The 17,207-nt window shown below is 43.4% G+C and overlaps 1 protein-coding gene across 1 annotated transcript in view; it reads left to right on the forward strand.

Annotated features, from left to right (window-relative positions):
* LOC126152714 (mucin-19-like) overlaps nt 1-17,207 on the forward strand; it is a 401,377-nt gene that overhangs the window by 233,896 nt on the left and 150,274 nt on the right. Inside the window, exon 17 of the mRNA XM_049916057.1 lies at nt 10,043-10,280. Coding sequence (XP_049772014.1) covers nt 10,043-10,280 — 238 coding nt within the window. The remainder of the gene's footprint in view (nt 1-10,042; nt 10,281-17,207) is intronic.

Here is a 17,207-nt window from a genome sequence, read left to right on the forward strand (position 1 = left end):
TTCGGTTTCAAACTGATTGTACCTGACAAAGCCAGACGCTCATCCCCACACCATGTGGTTAGGATGTGTGTACGACTGCCTTTCTTACACAGTGTTATATAGTTGTGTGTGGTTTACCATTCATTGTAGATACATTAACAGATCGGACAACTTTTCCATGGTTGATCCTTTCTGCCAATCTGTCACGTCTGCACGTCAATATATCTTACTGCGCTAATTCCATGCAATCGACTAGCACATTCACACCACTTCACTGTCATGACTGAAGTTCATAATGATGGGTCATCTGAGCATCTGATACCAGTTTTACATCACGTACAGCGCCCCAAATCGACCAAACAGCTCTTTTAAAGTGAGTGACTAATATTTGTCCAGATAGATTATCCGTTAAGTGCTTCAGGTCGCATGCAGTTATCGGCCGACTACAATTTACACTAGTCATCTCTCCATTCTTTTAATATTTCATACACTGAAGAGTCAAAGAAACTGGTACACTTGCCTAATATTGTGGAGGGCCCTGCGAGCACGCACAAGTCCCGCAACACGACGTGGAATGGACTCGACTATGTCTGAATTGGTGCTGAAGGGAACTGACACCAGAGCTGTCCATAAAACCGTAAGTGTACGAGGGGATGGAGATCTCTTCTGAACAGCACGTTACAAGGCATCCCAGGTATGCTCAATAATGTTCCCGTCTGGCGATTTTGGTGGCCAGCGGAAGTGTTTAAACTCAGAATAGTGTTCCTGGAGCCACTCCGTAGCAATTATGGACGTGTGGGGTGTCTCATTGTCCTGCTGGAATTGCCCAAGTCCATCAGAATGCACAATGGACATGAATGGATACAGGTGATCAGACAGGATGCTTACGTACGTGTCACCTGTCAGAGTCGTATTTAGACGTATCAGAGTTCCCATATCACTCCAACTGCACGCGCCACACACTATTACAGAGCCTCTACCAGCTTGAACAATCCGCCGCTGAGATGCAGGGTCTTTGGATTCATGCGGTTGTCTCCATAACAGTAGACGTCCGTCCGCTCGATAGAATTTGGAACGAGACTCGTCCGACCAGGCAATATTTCTCCAGTGATCATAGTCCAATGTCGATGTTGACAGATCCAGGCGAGGCGTAAGGCTTCATGTCGTGCTGTCAAGGGTAAACGAGTGGACTTTCGGATACGAAAGCACATATCGATGATGTTTCGTTCAGTGGTTCGCATGCTGACACTTGTCGAAGGCCCAGCATTGAAAACTGAAGCAATTTGCGGAAGAGTTGCACTTCCGTCACACTGAACGATTCTCTTCAGTCATCGTTGCTCCCGTTCTTTTAGGATCTTTTTCCGGCCGCAGCGATGTCGGAGTGATTAAAGGTATTCCTGACATTCACGGTACACTCGTGAAATGGTCGTACGGGAAAATCCCCACTTCATCGCTACCTCGGAGATCTTGTGTCGCATCGCTCATGCGCCGACTATAACACCACGTTCAAACTCACTTAAATCTTGATAACCTGCCATTGTAACAGCAGTAACCGATCTATCAAGTGCGCCAGACACTTGTCTTATATAGGCGTTGCCGACCGCAGCGCCGTATTCTGCCTGTTTACATATCTCTGTATTTTAATACGCAAGCCTATACTAGTATTTTTGTAGCTTCAGACTATTTTCCGGTATATATCTATTTGCTGCATACAAAGCCTAGCATTATTTCTGTAATACTTCTTCATCGTTACAGCACTACACCAATCTATTTCATTCAACGTTTCTTCCACACCACTACCGCTACAGCAAATTGAAGCTCTGTACTGTTTAGATTGAAAAATATTTTAGACAATTTAAAACTGTTCGGCCGATCGATATTCGAGCCCAGATACCTGAGTTTCGTACACACTGCGTTAAGAATTGAGCCATTCCATCACGCTTCCCAAACCCATTAGAAGTGCTAGCTTGCCGGCAGTTCTTATCCATACGTTGTCGCAGTATGTCTCGTGTTATTGGCTAGTTTCTTTTCGTTATCATTGCAGTCTGTTTTTATGACCTTCACTATTACCGAGAAATTTTATGGAGGGCCTTATACTCCGGGAAAGTTTTTAATTTCACATCAAGCAAGCTAATGGTTTTGTAACATTTACCTTATTTATGAAAATGATCAACCGTTTCCCACTTCTGGCGATTATCACCTCCGGAGAGAAAAAAGACAGTTTAAGGTTTAAAGTCGCATCAGTGTCGAGATCATTATACACAGGGTCAGGCTGGTTAAAATGAGGTAATCGTGAGCCACAAATTTTCATGCAACCTTCCCAACAATGTCGAGAGATAAAAGGACACGAGATACTTTTGAATGACGGAAAAACCGATTTTTTATTAATTTATTAAATTCTATAGTCTCTTCTGATTACACTTGGATATATATCATTGGGTTTAGAATGAACACTGATGGCTTTATGCTAAAATTTATACACTCCTGGAAATGGAAAAAAGAACACATTGACACCGGTGTGTCAGACCCACCATACTTGCTCCGGACACTGCGAGAGGGCTGTACAAGCAATGATCACACGCACGGCACAGCGGACACACCAGGAACCGCGGTGTTGGCCGTCGAATGGCGCTAGCTGCGCAGCATTTGTGCACCGCCGCCGTCAGTGTCAGCCAGTTTGCCGTGGCATACGGAGCTCCATCGCAGTCTTTAACACTGGTAGCATGCCGCGACAGCGTGGACGTGAACCGTATGTGCAGTTGACGGACTTTGAGCGAGGGCGTATAGTGGGCATGCGGGAGGCCGGGTGGACGTACCGCCGAATTGCTCAACACGTGGGGCGTGAGGTCTCCACAGTACATCGATGTTGTCGCCAGTGGTCGGCAGAAGGTGCACGTGCCCGTCGACCTGGGACCGGACCGCAGCGACGCACGGATGCACGCCAAGACCGTAGGATCCTACGCAGTGCCGTAGGGGACCGCACCGCCACTTCCCAGCAAATTAGGGACACTGTTGCTCCTGGGGTATCGGCGAGGACCATTCGCAACCGTCTCCATGAAGCTGGGCTACGGTCCCGCACACCGTTAGGCCGTCTTCCGCTCACGCCCCAACATCGTGCAGCCCGCCTCCAGTGGTGTCGCGACAGGCGTGAATGGAGGGACGAATGGAGACGTGTCGTCTTCAGCGATGAGAGTCGCTTCTGCCTTGGTGCCAATGATGGTCGTATGCGTGTTTGGCGCCGTGCAGGTGAGCGCCACAATCAGGACTGCATACGACCGAGGCACACAGGGCCAACACCCGGCATCATGGTGTGGGGAGCGATCTCCTACACTGGCCGTACACCACTGGTGATCGTCGAGGGGACACTGAATAGTGCACAGTACATCCAAACCGTCATCGAACCCATCGTTCTACCATTCCTAGACCGGCAAGGGAACTTGCTGTTCCAACAGGACAATGCACGTCCGCATGTATCCCGTGCCACCCAACGTGCTCTAGACGGTGTAAGTCAACTACCCTGGCCAGCAAGATCTCCGGATCTGTCCCCCATTGAGCATATTTGGGACTGGATGAAGCGTCGTCTCACGCGGTCTGCACGTCCAGCACGAACGCTGGTCCAACTGAGGCGCCATGTGGAAATGGCATGGCAAGCCGTTCCACAGGACTACATCCAGCATCTCTACGATCGTCTCCATGGGAGAATAGCAGCCTGCATTGCTGCGAAAGGTGGATATACACTGTACTAGTGCCGCCATTGTGCATGCTCTGTTGCCTGTGTCTATGTGCCTGTGGTTCTGTCAGTGTGATCATGTGATGTATCTGACCCCAGGAATGTGTCAATAAAGTTTCCCCTTCCTGGGACAATGAATTCACGGTGTTCTTATTTCAATTTCCAGGAGTGTAGTTGGGGTTGTGTATGCTGCCAAGCCCCGCTTTTTCCTGTTATAAGAAAGCATTGGTATATGAGAAAGCATCCGGAAAATTTTTACTTCGAGCGATTCTGCTTGGAATATATTGTCTATGTGGGTGACACTGCTGGCTTCCAGCATCTGTAAATAAACATCTTCGTTTCTGTTTAGTTTTGTTTTGGTAAAACTAAGGTTCAAATCCTGTGATATATGTTTATGGACGTAAATATTCTTCTGTGTGCAGTGATATGTTTCAGTGCTGGAATGATATCTAGATTGAAAGTGTTGAGAAATTTTGACATAAAATGTGGCTCTAATAGAAAAGACCAATTGCTTGTCTGTGACAGACTGCAGAAGCAACACGTTAAAAATTTCGCTCTTCAAGTCAGCAGAGAAGCAAAAAGTGATAAGAGGAAGCTAGAAAATGAAGAACTGCAGTAGAATTATGACGACGCTTCGGCAATGTTTTGACACACAACGTAATATGACACATCTTGAGCTGCAATTCCCCGCAAGTTGTGTTCTTCAAAATTTACGTTCACATGTCTCCATAAGTTAATGAAGTATTGCCGTAATTTCTTTCTGTAACTTGCGATTGACTGTGCCAACCTAGCAGACCTTAACTTTGTTCCAGTTTGAAATGAATTATAGAGAAATAATATTTTAATTACGAAAATATTCTAATAATTAAAATATAGTGCACAATAATATTTTTTAATGATGAACGTACATAATGTGTGGAATTGAATGGCTCCAGTATCACAGCTATCATGTCACACAAAGTTGGTAAAAACTTGATCTCCTGATTAAATGATAACAGAATTTAGAAAGCATTTTAGAAAATTTGGTGCTAAACCAAAAACTGTAAAACTTGTACAAGATAAATGGTGCATGAAAGAAGTAGGTGCTGATTCCCACATAATATAGAGCCTAAAATGTATTCTGTGCCCTCTTAACAAAAACAGCAGAGGACATAAAAGGACGATCAGGCGGGAATATGAGACTCGACCATCAGACAAGAAACGTTTTCTCACCTAATTCTCCTGAGCTATGTCTTATATAGTCGCAACAAATTCGCAGTTTACATTATTGAATGTGTTCTTTGTAGTTTATTTACACTCGTTAGTGGTCGATCGTACATTGTAGTCTGCGTTTTCCGCAGCAGGACTGTGTATCTTAATTTTTTGACATTTCGATTTAATCAACGCATGGCGCTATGTAGGGAATAAATGTTTATCGTAATCACACCAGCGCATGTATTAAAATGAGTATTTCCTGTAGTAAAATTTGATGTAACAACGATCGGCATGTGATTGGATTACATTCTGAACCAAATGTCTGATAATTCTATCGGATAATTCCGTAGCTTAAGATTGCCATTCATCTTTATATGAAAGAAAAATAGTCGGCATCACAAAACAGTGAAATGCTCGCTGCGATACTGGGAACAAGGTAAGCTTTGGAAGCGTTGGATACAACATCTTTGGTGTTCAACTCTTCTTGTGGACCATTATGTGAGAACGTTAATTTCTAAGATTGATCATACCATAAATCGTTGCCCTTAGGCCCGTCACTGATGAAAGAGGAGATCTGCGGGTCCTGGATCGCTAGCATTAAGCTGTGGGCAGCACGCACATCGGACCTTTGTCCTCGAAAGTGCTTCCAGCAGTAATTACTCCTACGGATTACGGTAGGTGGAGGCAATCCGTTCTCCTTCGCAATGGCTATAATCTATCCAAGACGATGGTGTCCGCCGTTTGGATGTGGCGAGAGCAAATCACGACGTGGAAAAGGGCTTTTTCCACTTTCTTTGAACGAGAAAAAACCGAGAGGGAAGTTTATAAACTGTAGTGAATGTAGGAATGAATCTTCTCTTATAACGTTTGAAGGAAGTTTCGTATTAGCCAAGAGAACCATGACATCAGTGATTGTTACCCTCTTATTTATAATGTTTGTTCCACAACTTACGGAAGCGAAATTATATAGGGACTAGCTCCCTTAATATAACTATAAGTAGAATTGACATTAAGTGAGATACACGAAATTCGTATTTGATCAGTAATTCTGCTTTAGGAATGATGGTTTATCACTGATTCATTGATTGTCAGTTTGCAACCTTTTCAGGTGGTAAGCTTAGAGCTTGTAAACTACACTCCTGGAAATTGAAATAAGAACACCGTGAATTCATTGTCCCAGGAAGGGGAAACTTTATTGACACATTCCTGGGGTCAGATACATCACATGATCACACTGACAGAACCACAGGCACATAGACACAGGCAACAGAGCATGCACAATGGCGGCACTAGTACAGTGTATATCCACCTTTCGCAGCAATGCAGGCTGCTATTCTCCCATTGAGACGATCGTAGGGATGCTGGATGTAGTCCTGTGGAACGGCTTGCCATGCCATTTCCACCTGGCGCCTCAGTTGGACCAGCGTTCGTGCTGGACGTGCAGACCGCGTGAGACGACGCTTCATCCAGTCCCAAACATGCTCAATGGGGGACAGATCCGGAGATCTTGCTGGTCAGGGTAGTTGACTTACACCTTCTAGAGCACGTTGGGTGGCACGGGATACATGCGGACGTGCATTGTCCTGTTGGAACAGCAAGTTCCCTTGCCGGTCTAGGAATGGTAGAACGATGGGTTCGATGACGGTTTGGATGTACCGTGCACTATTCAGTGTCCCCTCGACGATCACCAGTGGTGTACGGCCAGTGTAGGAGATCGCTCCCCACACCATGATGCCGGGTGTTGGCCCTGTGTGCCTCGGTCGTATGCAGTCCTGATTGTGGCGCTCACCTGCACGGCGCCAAACACGCATACGACCATCATTGGCACCAAGGCAGAAGCGACTCTCATCGCTGAAGACGACACGTCTCCATTCGTCCCTCCATTCACGCCTGTCGCGACACCACTGGAGGCGGGCTGCACGATGTTGGGGCGTGAGCGGAAGACGGCCTAACGGTGTGCGGGACCGTAGCCCAGCTTCATGGAGACGGTTGCGAATGGTCCTCGCCGATACCCCAGGAGCAACAGTGTCCCTAATTTGCTGGGAAGTGGCGGTGCGGTCCCCTACGGCACTGCGTAGGATCCTACGGTCTTGGCGTGCATCCGTGCGTCGCTGCGGTCCGGTCCCAGGTCGACGGGCACGTGCACCTTCCGCCGACCACTGGCGACAACATCGATGTACTGTGGAGACCTCACGCCCCACGTGTTGAGCAATTCGGCGGTACGTCCACCCGGCCTCCCGCATGCCCACTATACGCCCTCGCTCAAAGTCCGTCAACTGCACATACGGTTCACGTCCACGCTGTCGCGGCATGCTACCAGTGTTAAAGACTGCGATGGAGCTCCGTATGCCACGGCAAACTGGCTGACACTGACGGCGGCGGTGCACAAATGCTGCGCAGCTAGCGCCATTCGACGGCCAACACCGCGGTTCCTGGTGTGTCCGCTGTGCCGTGCGTGTGATCATTGCTTGTACAGCCCTCTCGCAGTGTCCGGAGCAAGTATGGTAGGTCTGACACACCGGTGTCAATGTGTTCTTTTTTCCATTTCCAGGAGTGTATGTTTACCGGACGCTAGTGATTAGTTTGGTATCAGTAAAGGTGATTCAGTGTCTCAGGATAACGATTTACTGAAGTTTATTACATAAAAACCATTAGTAGTATGGAAGCTGCTTAGTCAAAGCGAAGCATAAGAAGTTCCGTTTAAATTTGTCAAACATTAGTTGAAAGACTGGTGACACCCTCAAACACGACGTGAACTACTGAAACAAAATCTGGACAAGATCGTCCACAAGTCAACACAGCTACTGGCGACCATCATCTTATCATGTCTGTTTTTGTAAACGGTATAAAGTATTGCGATCGTTGTCTTAACGTCTCTTCCTATAAATGTGATAAATTCTCTATACTTCTTATCGTTATTTAGTGTCTCCCCCCATAGTCGCCAAAGTAAAACTGTATTCGGATCACCTGGAGACACTCTCCAATTTATTTCTGAAAACAACCTATCGCAGTTAAGTGTAATTTCCGCTCAACACCCTCCTTTTTTGCAACGACGATATTGAAGAATCACGGTCACAGTAGTAGTTAGTCACTCCATTTATTCGATCACACTCCACAAGTACTTATTGTGCGTGGCTATTAGCAGATCTTACTTACAATTATTTACCTGATTTGTCATGTTCAAAATGCATCGGTAGAGAAATATTGCAATGTTTTCCACGAGTAATGAAATTGTTCGAAAATGGTTCAAATGGCTCTGAGCACTATGGAACTTAACATCTATGGTCATCAGTCCCCTAGAACTTAGAACTACTTAAACATAACTAACCTAAGGACATCACACAACACCCAGTCATCACGAGGTAGGTAAAATCCCTGACCCCGGCGGGAATCGAACCCGGGAACCCGGGCGTGGGAGGCGAGAACGCTACAGCACGACCATGAGCTGCGGACGTAATGAAATTGTATCAAAGACTGTAGTTTGCTTGCCAAGTTGATTAGTAAATGAACCAGTGCTAAAATAATGATTCACATATCTTCGAACTTTTATTATTCGCTAGGAATATAGCTTTTAAACGATTCACCGGTGATTAAGTAAATGAACCTAGGTCACATTTTTTTTTCTTTCGGCGCATTACCAGTTATTTTTAATTTACAATTGAAAACTGCTTTTGTTTTTGACCCGACACATATCTATGTTATATATAAAAAATTTGAGCCTTGCAATGCTGTGTGAAAGTCATTTTTTTCTGTCTTTGTTTAAAAAATCCGCTTTCAACATTAATTGTCCTTGGGGCCCTTGCTCCTTTCGGATGCTGATTTTTATAACCGTCGCTTGCACTCTATTTTATAGCAGTATTCAAAGAATATACTTCTCTCTCTGGTAGAAATATCGCACAAAAGTCCTTGCTCATGCCGTTACAAATAAAAAAAGTAGACTTCAAATTCTTATTTCCAGTATCCTCACATATATTTGCACTCATTCCAATTGTATTACAGATAAGTTGAAAAGAGAAAAATGCAAAGAAGAAAATCACGTGACAGCTGCATGTCAGGAAAATATATAACCTGACAATCTCATGCTCATAGCGCCTCAGACTAAGCGATAAAATGCAGCTTCACTGTAACAAGCACTGAATATGCTTCAACTAAACTCACAGAATAACAACTAGAATCATCCGCAATAGTCTTCGCAAAGATGTTCTACACCCTGAACAGATGAATAGTAGACAATGAGAGAGGAATGCAGTGCTGTGGGTGGGGGCACACTGAGTGGATTTGTACTTTGTTCTTTAGTTAGTCTTGATCTAGAATCGACATGGTCAGCCAACGACTTTACATGTGGGAGGAGCGTAGAACGCAAAAACGCTCACTGTTTCTGCGTTAAACATCCGAATTCCATAGTGACACACCTATGGAAAGGACAGAAGTAAATATCGTAGGGCGTATAGGACTTCACGCCAGCTGAAACGAATCTTGGACAGGTTGAATGTCTAACTACTATTGTATTATGGGTGTGTTAACTTCCAAGTTAATAACGGATGAATTTAATTTAAAAAGAAAAGAGTAGAGATTCGTGGAATTAAGCTGCATTACTGAACTAAGCTAACTACACTCAAGAGTAATCCATTTCTAACCTCTTTTTATGTAATATGAGAATGCCGTTCCAAGTTAGATGAAAGAAACCAAATTGACTACAAACTTACGAGTCACTATAGAAATTCTTGATCAAATCGTTCCGTAACCCACTGAGACGAAACAAGTCCATAATTCCGCATCCATCAGAACGTTAATTTCAAAGCCACTAAGTGAAACAGCAGCCATCAAAAGTAAAAGGTATCGATGAGCCCCATCTATAAGTATGGTAACGGATTATTTATCTCATTTGTTTTATGCTATCTCAACATATTTCATTTTAAATTTAGTGAGATGTGTAAAACTTAACCGTACACTCAAAGGCAGGAATCTTTAAAATGTGATATGTCAGTAATACTTTCTAAGTTACTGTATGCTACAAATTGTACATAATCTGTTACTATGTAAGATACAAATTTCGCAGCGAAGCCGGAAGTAACTTCCCTTCGTTACGAACACATCCAAGTGGGCGCTGTGTTGTCACTTTGCGATGATTTCCGCAAGGCGGGTGGTATGTCGCAGGGTACGCGAGTCCCCACCCAGGCTACGCGATGCAGCAGGCGGAGTACCCGCCAGCGGCCAACAGCTACGCCGCCTACTCCTACTCGTGCGCCAGCGGCTACCCGGGGGGCGGCTACGCGGCGCCCGTCTCCTCCGGCTACTCGCCCGCTGCGCCCTGCTACGCCATGCCGCCCCCGCAGCCGCCGCAGCCGCCCCTCGACAAGCCTATCAAGGAGGAAGGGTGAGTCATCCGCGCGCATCCGCTCGACAATCTGCCCAGCCAAAATTCATTATATCCTCTGCTGTACATGCTACATCATTTCAAATCAACTGTCTGTAGCGGCAAATAACAAAAGCTTTCAGTAATTAAAAGCGAAAGCCGTCCACATCCACGTAGAAGCTGCATGACACTTCATTTTAGTCGTATACTACCAGCAGGCAACTTCACTTTTAAATCTGTAAGCTTCGAAAAGGCGTAATAGGTATATTACATTCAATGACCTATCAAAAAAAAAAATTATTTGTAAAACAAATTTATTCCTTTGAAGCGTTAGTAGTTTTGTGTCATGCCTCTTACAATACATCGTTAGCGCAGAATAAAAGGACGATATTCAGGTATAAATTACGAAATCCAACTCTTCGGGATATAAATATTAAAGGCTAATTTGTGATAATTCGTGATCTTCCCATCTAGCACAGTTTCGAACAATCATTCCGCGAATTATTCGTCAAAGAAAGGAGAAATCAAATGTTAACAACATATCCTTATTCAATTTACTATTCAACTGCGTAACTTTTTATAAACACAGAATAATGCAAAGCCAATAAGATACCCTTATTTTCAGCGTCTACAAGTAATAAAGTTTACTAAAATGAAATTTTTATTCTGCTAAGCAAAGAATTATTTCCCCGCCATTTACTTAAATGGTAGAAACTACTTTGGAAGCTACTGGTATTTAAAAATGGCTGCTGTAGCGCAGAAATAAATTTGGAATGATAGATTTCCAGTATCCAGGCAGCAATTAATTTTCACACAATTTTTCAACTGCCTTAGCTATTGTTACGTCCCATGGGAGACGGTTTTAGACAATCCATTCTTATGGCGATGGTTTCATTCTGATATTCAACTTCACCAGCCAATTTACACGAATTACATTTTCGACAAGGATAGAAGCTGAAGCTCCGTAACCCTAACTTCAATACACATTGGACTTAAGTAGTCTGTGCAGGTGTGTTAGCCACTGTGCTACAGTGGTGCAGTAGTTAGCACATCTGCCTATTAAGCTGGATCATGAGGTCCCAGGTTCGATTCCCAGCCGGTTCGGGGATTTTATCCGCTCGGGGACTGGGTGTTTGTCATTTCACCATCATTCGGGAAAAGTGGCGTGACTGGACTGTGAAAAGAATGGGATTTGTACGGGCGCTGATAACCGCGCAGTTGAGCGCCCCACAAATCAAATCTAATCATCACCATAGTAAGCAGGAGACTGGGTTCAAGTCCTGGACATGGCATAAATTTTAATTCATTGCTTCACCTTCTATCCTTATCGAAGATAATGTTGAGACTCGTATGTCTACAGGAAAACGTAATTCCAACAGAATAGATCACCTGTGACCGAGGTACAGGCAGGATTCTCCACTGCAATTACAATGGACTTGTGAAGGCTCGAGTGGGAACCTCATTACCTAGAAAGGTGCAGTCCCTTCTGCCTTCATTCGTTCTTTGTATAGGCGTATAACGCTGACCCATTCACACCTGCAACGAATAATGCGGATGTGCGTGCAATTTGGACTCTAACTCTACCAATAGTCTTGCATTTACCTACTACCATTACCAACAAATGAAACTGGGGGCGCTTCTCGAGGATTTTATTGACAAGTTATGTGCTAAATTCGACTTTCAACATTAATGTTCATAGCACGTGGGGGAGAGAACTAGGGCAGTGATAGAAATATTGTTCTCAAGTGAAATCTATTATCCGAACAGATGTTCAAGATGCTCATGGGCTGTGAACTCCGAGTTTCTGCGTTAGTGGCCACATGTCAGTCCACTATCCAGACAATACAAATGGATGTTATCGAAGTGGTGAAACTGTAAAATTAATGTACTGAAAACTGCGGACTAGCAGTATCTGATACCTCCAACATAACGAAAAATTAGAAGTTTTGGTGGCGAGAAATATATCAGCAAACGTTTCATTGAAGAGTTTAGACGCATTTTCACAGAGAGAAATGTCTTGCAATAATATGAAGTTTATGATAGCCAACAAATCTGAAAAACTAGCACCAGGGCCATTTCTACTATTAGGCAAGACTAGGCGGCCGCCTAGGGCGATAAAATTGTAGTCGTGGCGAAGGACGGAAAAACATCATTTCAAATCAAACAGCGAAAAAACTGAACAAATGAAAAGAAAAATGAAAAAGAGGAAAAATTAAAACACCGAGTTATTTTTAAAATCATATAGAATAGTTACTTTAATAAGTCTTAACTTACTTTGAAGAAATTGGATGCTGAAAAAGATGAGATTTATTGCTCCTTCTAAAAATACTTCAGTTAAAACAGAAACAATTATTCAGATGACCTTGTTTGATGCTTCGGCATATCTTTCATCAGTATAGCATAATTTCTAAATTCGAGGAAACTTCGTTCGCTCCAGAATATAGTTCCACACTTTTATTACTCCATTCTCTTGCAGTTAAATAAAATAAGTTCTGTTTTATAATGTTCAGCACATTCAAAAATTAAAAAAAACCACAGTCCTGACTAGCAGTATATTAAATTCGTGGCTGCGGCCAGCTGTCTCTATTACGTATCAAAAAGAACCATACATTCATTTTCAATCTTCAGCCAATGTGTGGAGTATCTGTCCCACACACCTAGATTACACAAAGTAATTTTGTGCAGTATATGACAAAATGTTGAACAAGATAGCGCTAGTCTCCATTCACAACACGAAGCAACTGGTATCATTCATGCTATATTTGCCGTGCTCCAGAGATGGAGCTCTGATTAGAAGTTCCCTTAAAACTACAAAATATTTTGGTGCCATGCAAAATTCGGTTCTGTCTTGACGTATTTTACAGTTAGGGGTTTTGTCAGTAAACAATTTAATGACAAGTTGGAATACAGTCAAGAACATATTATTTTTCTTGGAATGAGATCGGACAGATAATCCACACCCATAACTAAGCGATTGCGATTGGAACACACAGTGAGGAAAGGATATGTAAAAAATTGAGCTTTTGTTTGTCCCCATATTTATGGCAATGTGGATGAATTTCTAGCAGCAGAATACTGGGAATTTGGCAACAATAAAAGAATTAAAATCAGTTCCACATGAATGCAGGGCACACCAACCATCTCAATACAATCCAGATTAAAAATGCATAAAATTTTCTCTTTGTAGTCAGGCTGACTTACTTATCTTACAGGCACCTAAAAATCTATGAGAGTTTACACACTTTTCCATTACTACTTAACGTTTGCTACATCTCAAAAGACAAAGTAGGACATATGATAAACGAATATGTTTTGTAAATCAACACTTGAAACTGAATGTTATGAAAATGTAGAACTACTTTTTAAAAAAATACGGTTCATCAGTATCCCTTTTGGTAGCGCAGCGAGTTTCAAGTTTCGTAAATTCAGGACCTCTCTAGCGCATAAATATATATTGCACGTCATGCCTATTCAGTTGTAAAGGAACTATGGAAATCATATGCTATACACAGAAATGCTCTGTCGAGCTCAGATTCGTATTATGAACAGGCGTCTTTACTGCCAGAGGACACGGTGAAATCTTTTATTAGAGGAGCGGAAGTCATTTTGTCATTGGTAACAGAAAGATACAAGATTATCAGACAAGACGCCTTCTCCTATCAAATACAGATAGAACAGTTCTGTTTAAGAAGCCTAGCCGTTGATTCGATTGGAGTTTCAGCTTTCATCACAAAACATATCTCCACCCTGCCCTTCAATGAGTTCTCACTTGACATCTTTGAAGTCGCAAATGATGGTGGTTTGGCGTCAGTGAAATGCTCGGTACAGAGTAAATGACTCGGATTATCCTTGAAGTAACCGATTTGTAACAGTTTGTTATGTCACTGTGGTGCCAAACGCTCCTCAAATTGCTGCTGCAGATGGAGTGCGAGGCACCGCAGCCTTACACCTAATATGATAGTCTTCCCTCTCGATAGTGCCACGTAGCCGGACGGATCCAAGTCTTGTTGCGACCGTACATTCTCATAACCATCGCTGCCAGCAATCATGTACAGCTGCTACGTTCCTGCAACATCGCAGAAGGAACATCCAGCTTCTCGTAGTGCTATTACAAGACCTCGTTCAGACTCAGTGGGGGGAGGGGGCGGGGGCTGATAATGGCGTCTTAAAGGAATTCTTGACAAACACCAACTCACCACATCCAATATCAAAGGTAACTAACGGTCACGACCACTACAGAGTGTATTTAAAGCAAACATGGTGCGGAATTTGTGTAGACATTATCTTTCAGATGTAGAAACACACCTACCAACTTTTGTTTAAGTCGCACAACTCCTTGACGTTGCGATTTTTTTTTTTCGTCTGTGTAGTTGCTGTGCTTTCAGTTAAATGCTTGCTGACATTCCTTTTGCTGTCAATATTTCTGCGAACGGTTCGTTACGCTGGAAGTATCAGGAATTTGTGAGTAACTCTGCTCCATAACAGATAAGATGCAATATAGAAAAGATAAATGGGAGTATATGCACTGCTCAGTATAACGTGAAGATGAGGAATTAACACGAAACACAATTTTTTCCAAATGCTTTGTACCAGATGATAAATCCAGTTTACAAAAATTCACGCGTAAGAAATAACAAAATCAACGACATTACACTTTTCTCTTTCTTAGACTCATGTTTAAGATATTCCTTGTTACTGAAAAGTTGGTGGCTGCTTGCGCTCTCATTACTAAAGCATTGTGCTTTAGATATGTAAGGCAAAATAAGATACGGTCCTGAGACTAGTTGAAAAGAAAGAGAAAAAAATTCAGAGTTCGATTTGCGTCACCGTTGTAGTCGTTATAATCTAGACACTAGTTCAGTTGGATTACAATGACTGAGGAAATCAGCCGTCATCTTGCTGAGAAAGCGACCGGTACATTCATTTAAGGAGTATTACGGAAACAATGAACGCGACACACCGCTCGCTCATACACCGACTAAGAAGAAAAATTCTGTATAATTTGTTCTACTACATGCTACTTAACTCCTTTCGGTGTTTACCGTATGTCTGGATGTTTGTGTCACAAAATAAGGCGAAAAGTAACGTAAGATTTTCAGTGTATTCAGACCTGGAGTTATCTGTGTCTTGGCAAACTGATATTTTTTGCAAATCTAGTTTATTCTTGTGATTCGTTCGCAGTGTTAAAAAATGAGGTACTTAACTGAAACAATAATAAAAACTCTTTCTTTCCCATCGTTTTTTCATAATTTGTAAATTTATGTTATTTAATTTTGTGACAGGATGCCTTTCTTTCACCGCGGTCGTTAGTTAACCCTATGTACTCTGTGAAACGTGTAAAGTTTGTTCTGTGAATTATCCTACAATAACTGTTTGTACTGTGTATTTTGAGTTGAAGATTGGGTATCAGCCCATCATTTGCCTAACCGAGCATTGAAGCCCGCCTAAAACCACACCCTGACTAGCTGGTGTGCTAGACCAATGGTCGTAAATCCACCGCGCGGAATCGATCCGACTTTTGTTCCGCTCCGTCTCGCAAATTAGTGCGCTGCTCGTTAAGGTTCTTACAACAACAAAACCTATTCACCAATGTTACGTGTCACCTGCTAGTCATAACAGTAAATAACCATTTGCCCAAGCAACAGTCCAAAAACAGCCAAAACCAATGTTTTAAAATTTACCATCTATATCGGATATTCGTACGACGAAATAATTTTTCAGTGGTTTCCATAACTGCACCAAACATCGATACCAATATATTGCAATACTGCTCGTTCCGCTACATAAGCGCACTAGACAAGTAGTATAGATACGAGAGAAAAGTAGCAGTCAATGAAAATAGTGCGAAATAGAAAGTGTAGAAATCGATTGACTGAAACGTTCTCAACCGTCAGTGACACTCACCGCCTGTTTAGCTCCAATTCCGTTAACTCGTCTAATCTATGCCTCCAACCCTTCTGCCGTGAGCCTTCCCTGTACGGAGCGGCGCACTCCTGCCGGCAACTCTCCAGTCATGTCCCCTGCCCTCGCCTTCTTGCTTCTTGCCTCGCTGCCACACCGCACTAGCACATACACACAGCTTGAAAGCCCACTTTGTTAATTAAAGTAATTACTCTTCGTGCCACCGAAATGCCAGCAACCTTTTCCTAATTTGACGCGCAGATACAAGAGGGGCTGCGCAGAGCAGCATCGGACGTCGGGACTCTGTAAGGGAAGACGCCAGCGTCGGCTGCAGGCACGTACTGCGGGTCTTCAGTCACGACAGCCGCAGAGATTCCCTGCCGGTACAGTCCCTGCCCCGCCCGCGTACGCAGTGCTCTTAATTATCAACTTCGTCCGTTCGCTCCTCGCTTGCCAGCGAGGACGCGTCTTATCCGCTGAGCAAAGCCGCGACACACACAATCCATCCCGTGATTAACAACCAGTCAAACTCGTCGCAGGGGATGAAGTTCGGCGCCTATTGTACCGTCGACGCTCCCCTCTCGATCACCGTCCTACAGTAAACATCGACGCCAGTCTGTCTTGCCACTGGCTGCGCTACCTCCAACGTATAAATCTGGTGCTGTAAATTCCTCAGGAGAAAAACCAGCGAACGGATTGCATCTGCGTGATACTTGTAGGTTTAAGACGACAAAAATTACTCCAGACAGTCAAGTTGCTCTTGTGTTGTCCGCAAAATAGGTATCAACAGGCAGATCTTCTGCAGCATGGTCACACATTAATACAAAATACAGCAAAATCGCGGCAAACCGATTACGTAACCGAAAGAGTAGTGATTGAAACTTCTTTTAGTAGCACTCTATAACGATCGTGAGGATTAATATCGATGGCAGCTATATCAACATTACTTCATATCCTACCCATTACCTCCCGCTTATAACAACATGTGATAAATACGAGAGTGTGCTGAATAGCAGTGCCTCCGAATTTTTTATGCGTAAACTCCTA

This window comes from Schistocerca cancellata, chromosome 1 (genome assembly GCF_023864275.1).
Source record: "Schistocerca cancellata isolate TAMUIC-IGC-003103 chromosome 1, iqSchCanc2.1, whole genome shotgun sequence".
NCBI classification, from domain to species: domain Eukaryota; kingdom Metazoa; phylum Arthropoda; class Insecta; order Orthoptera; family Acrididae; genus Schistocerca; species Schistocerca cancellata.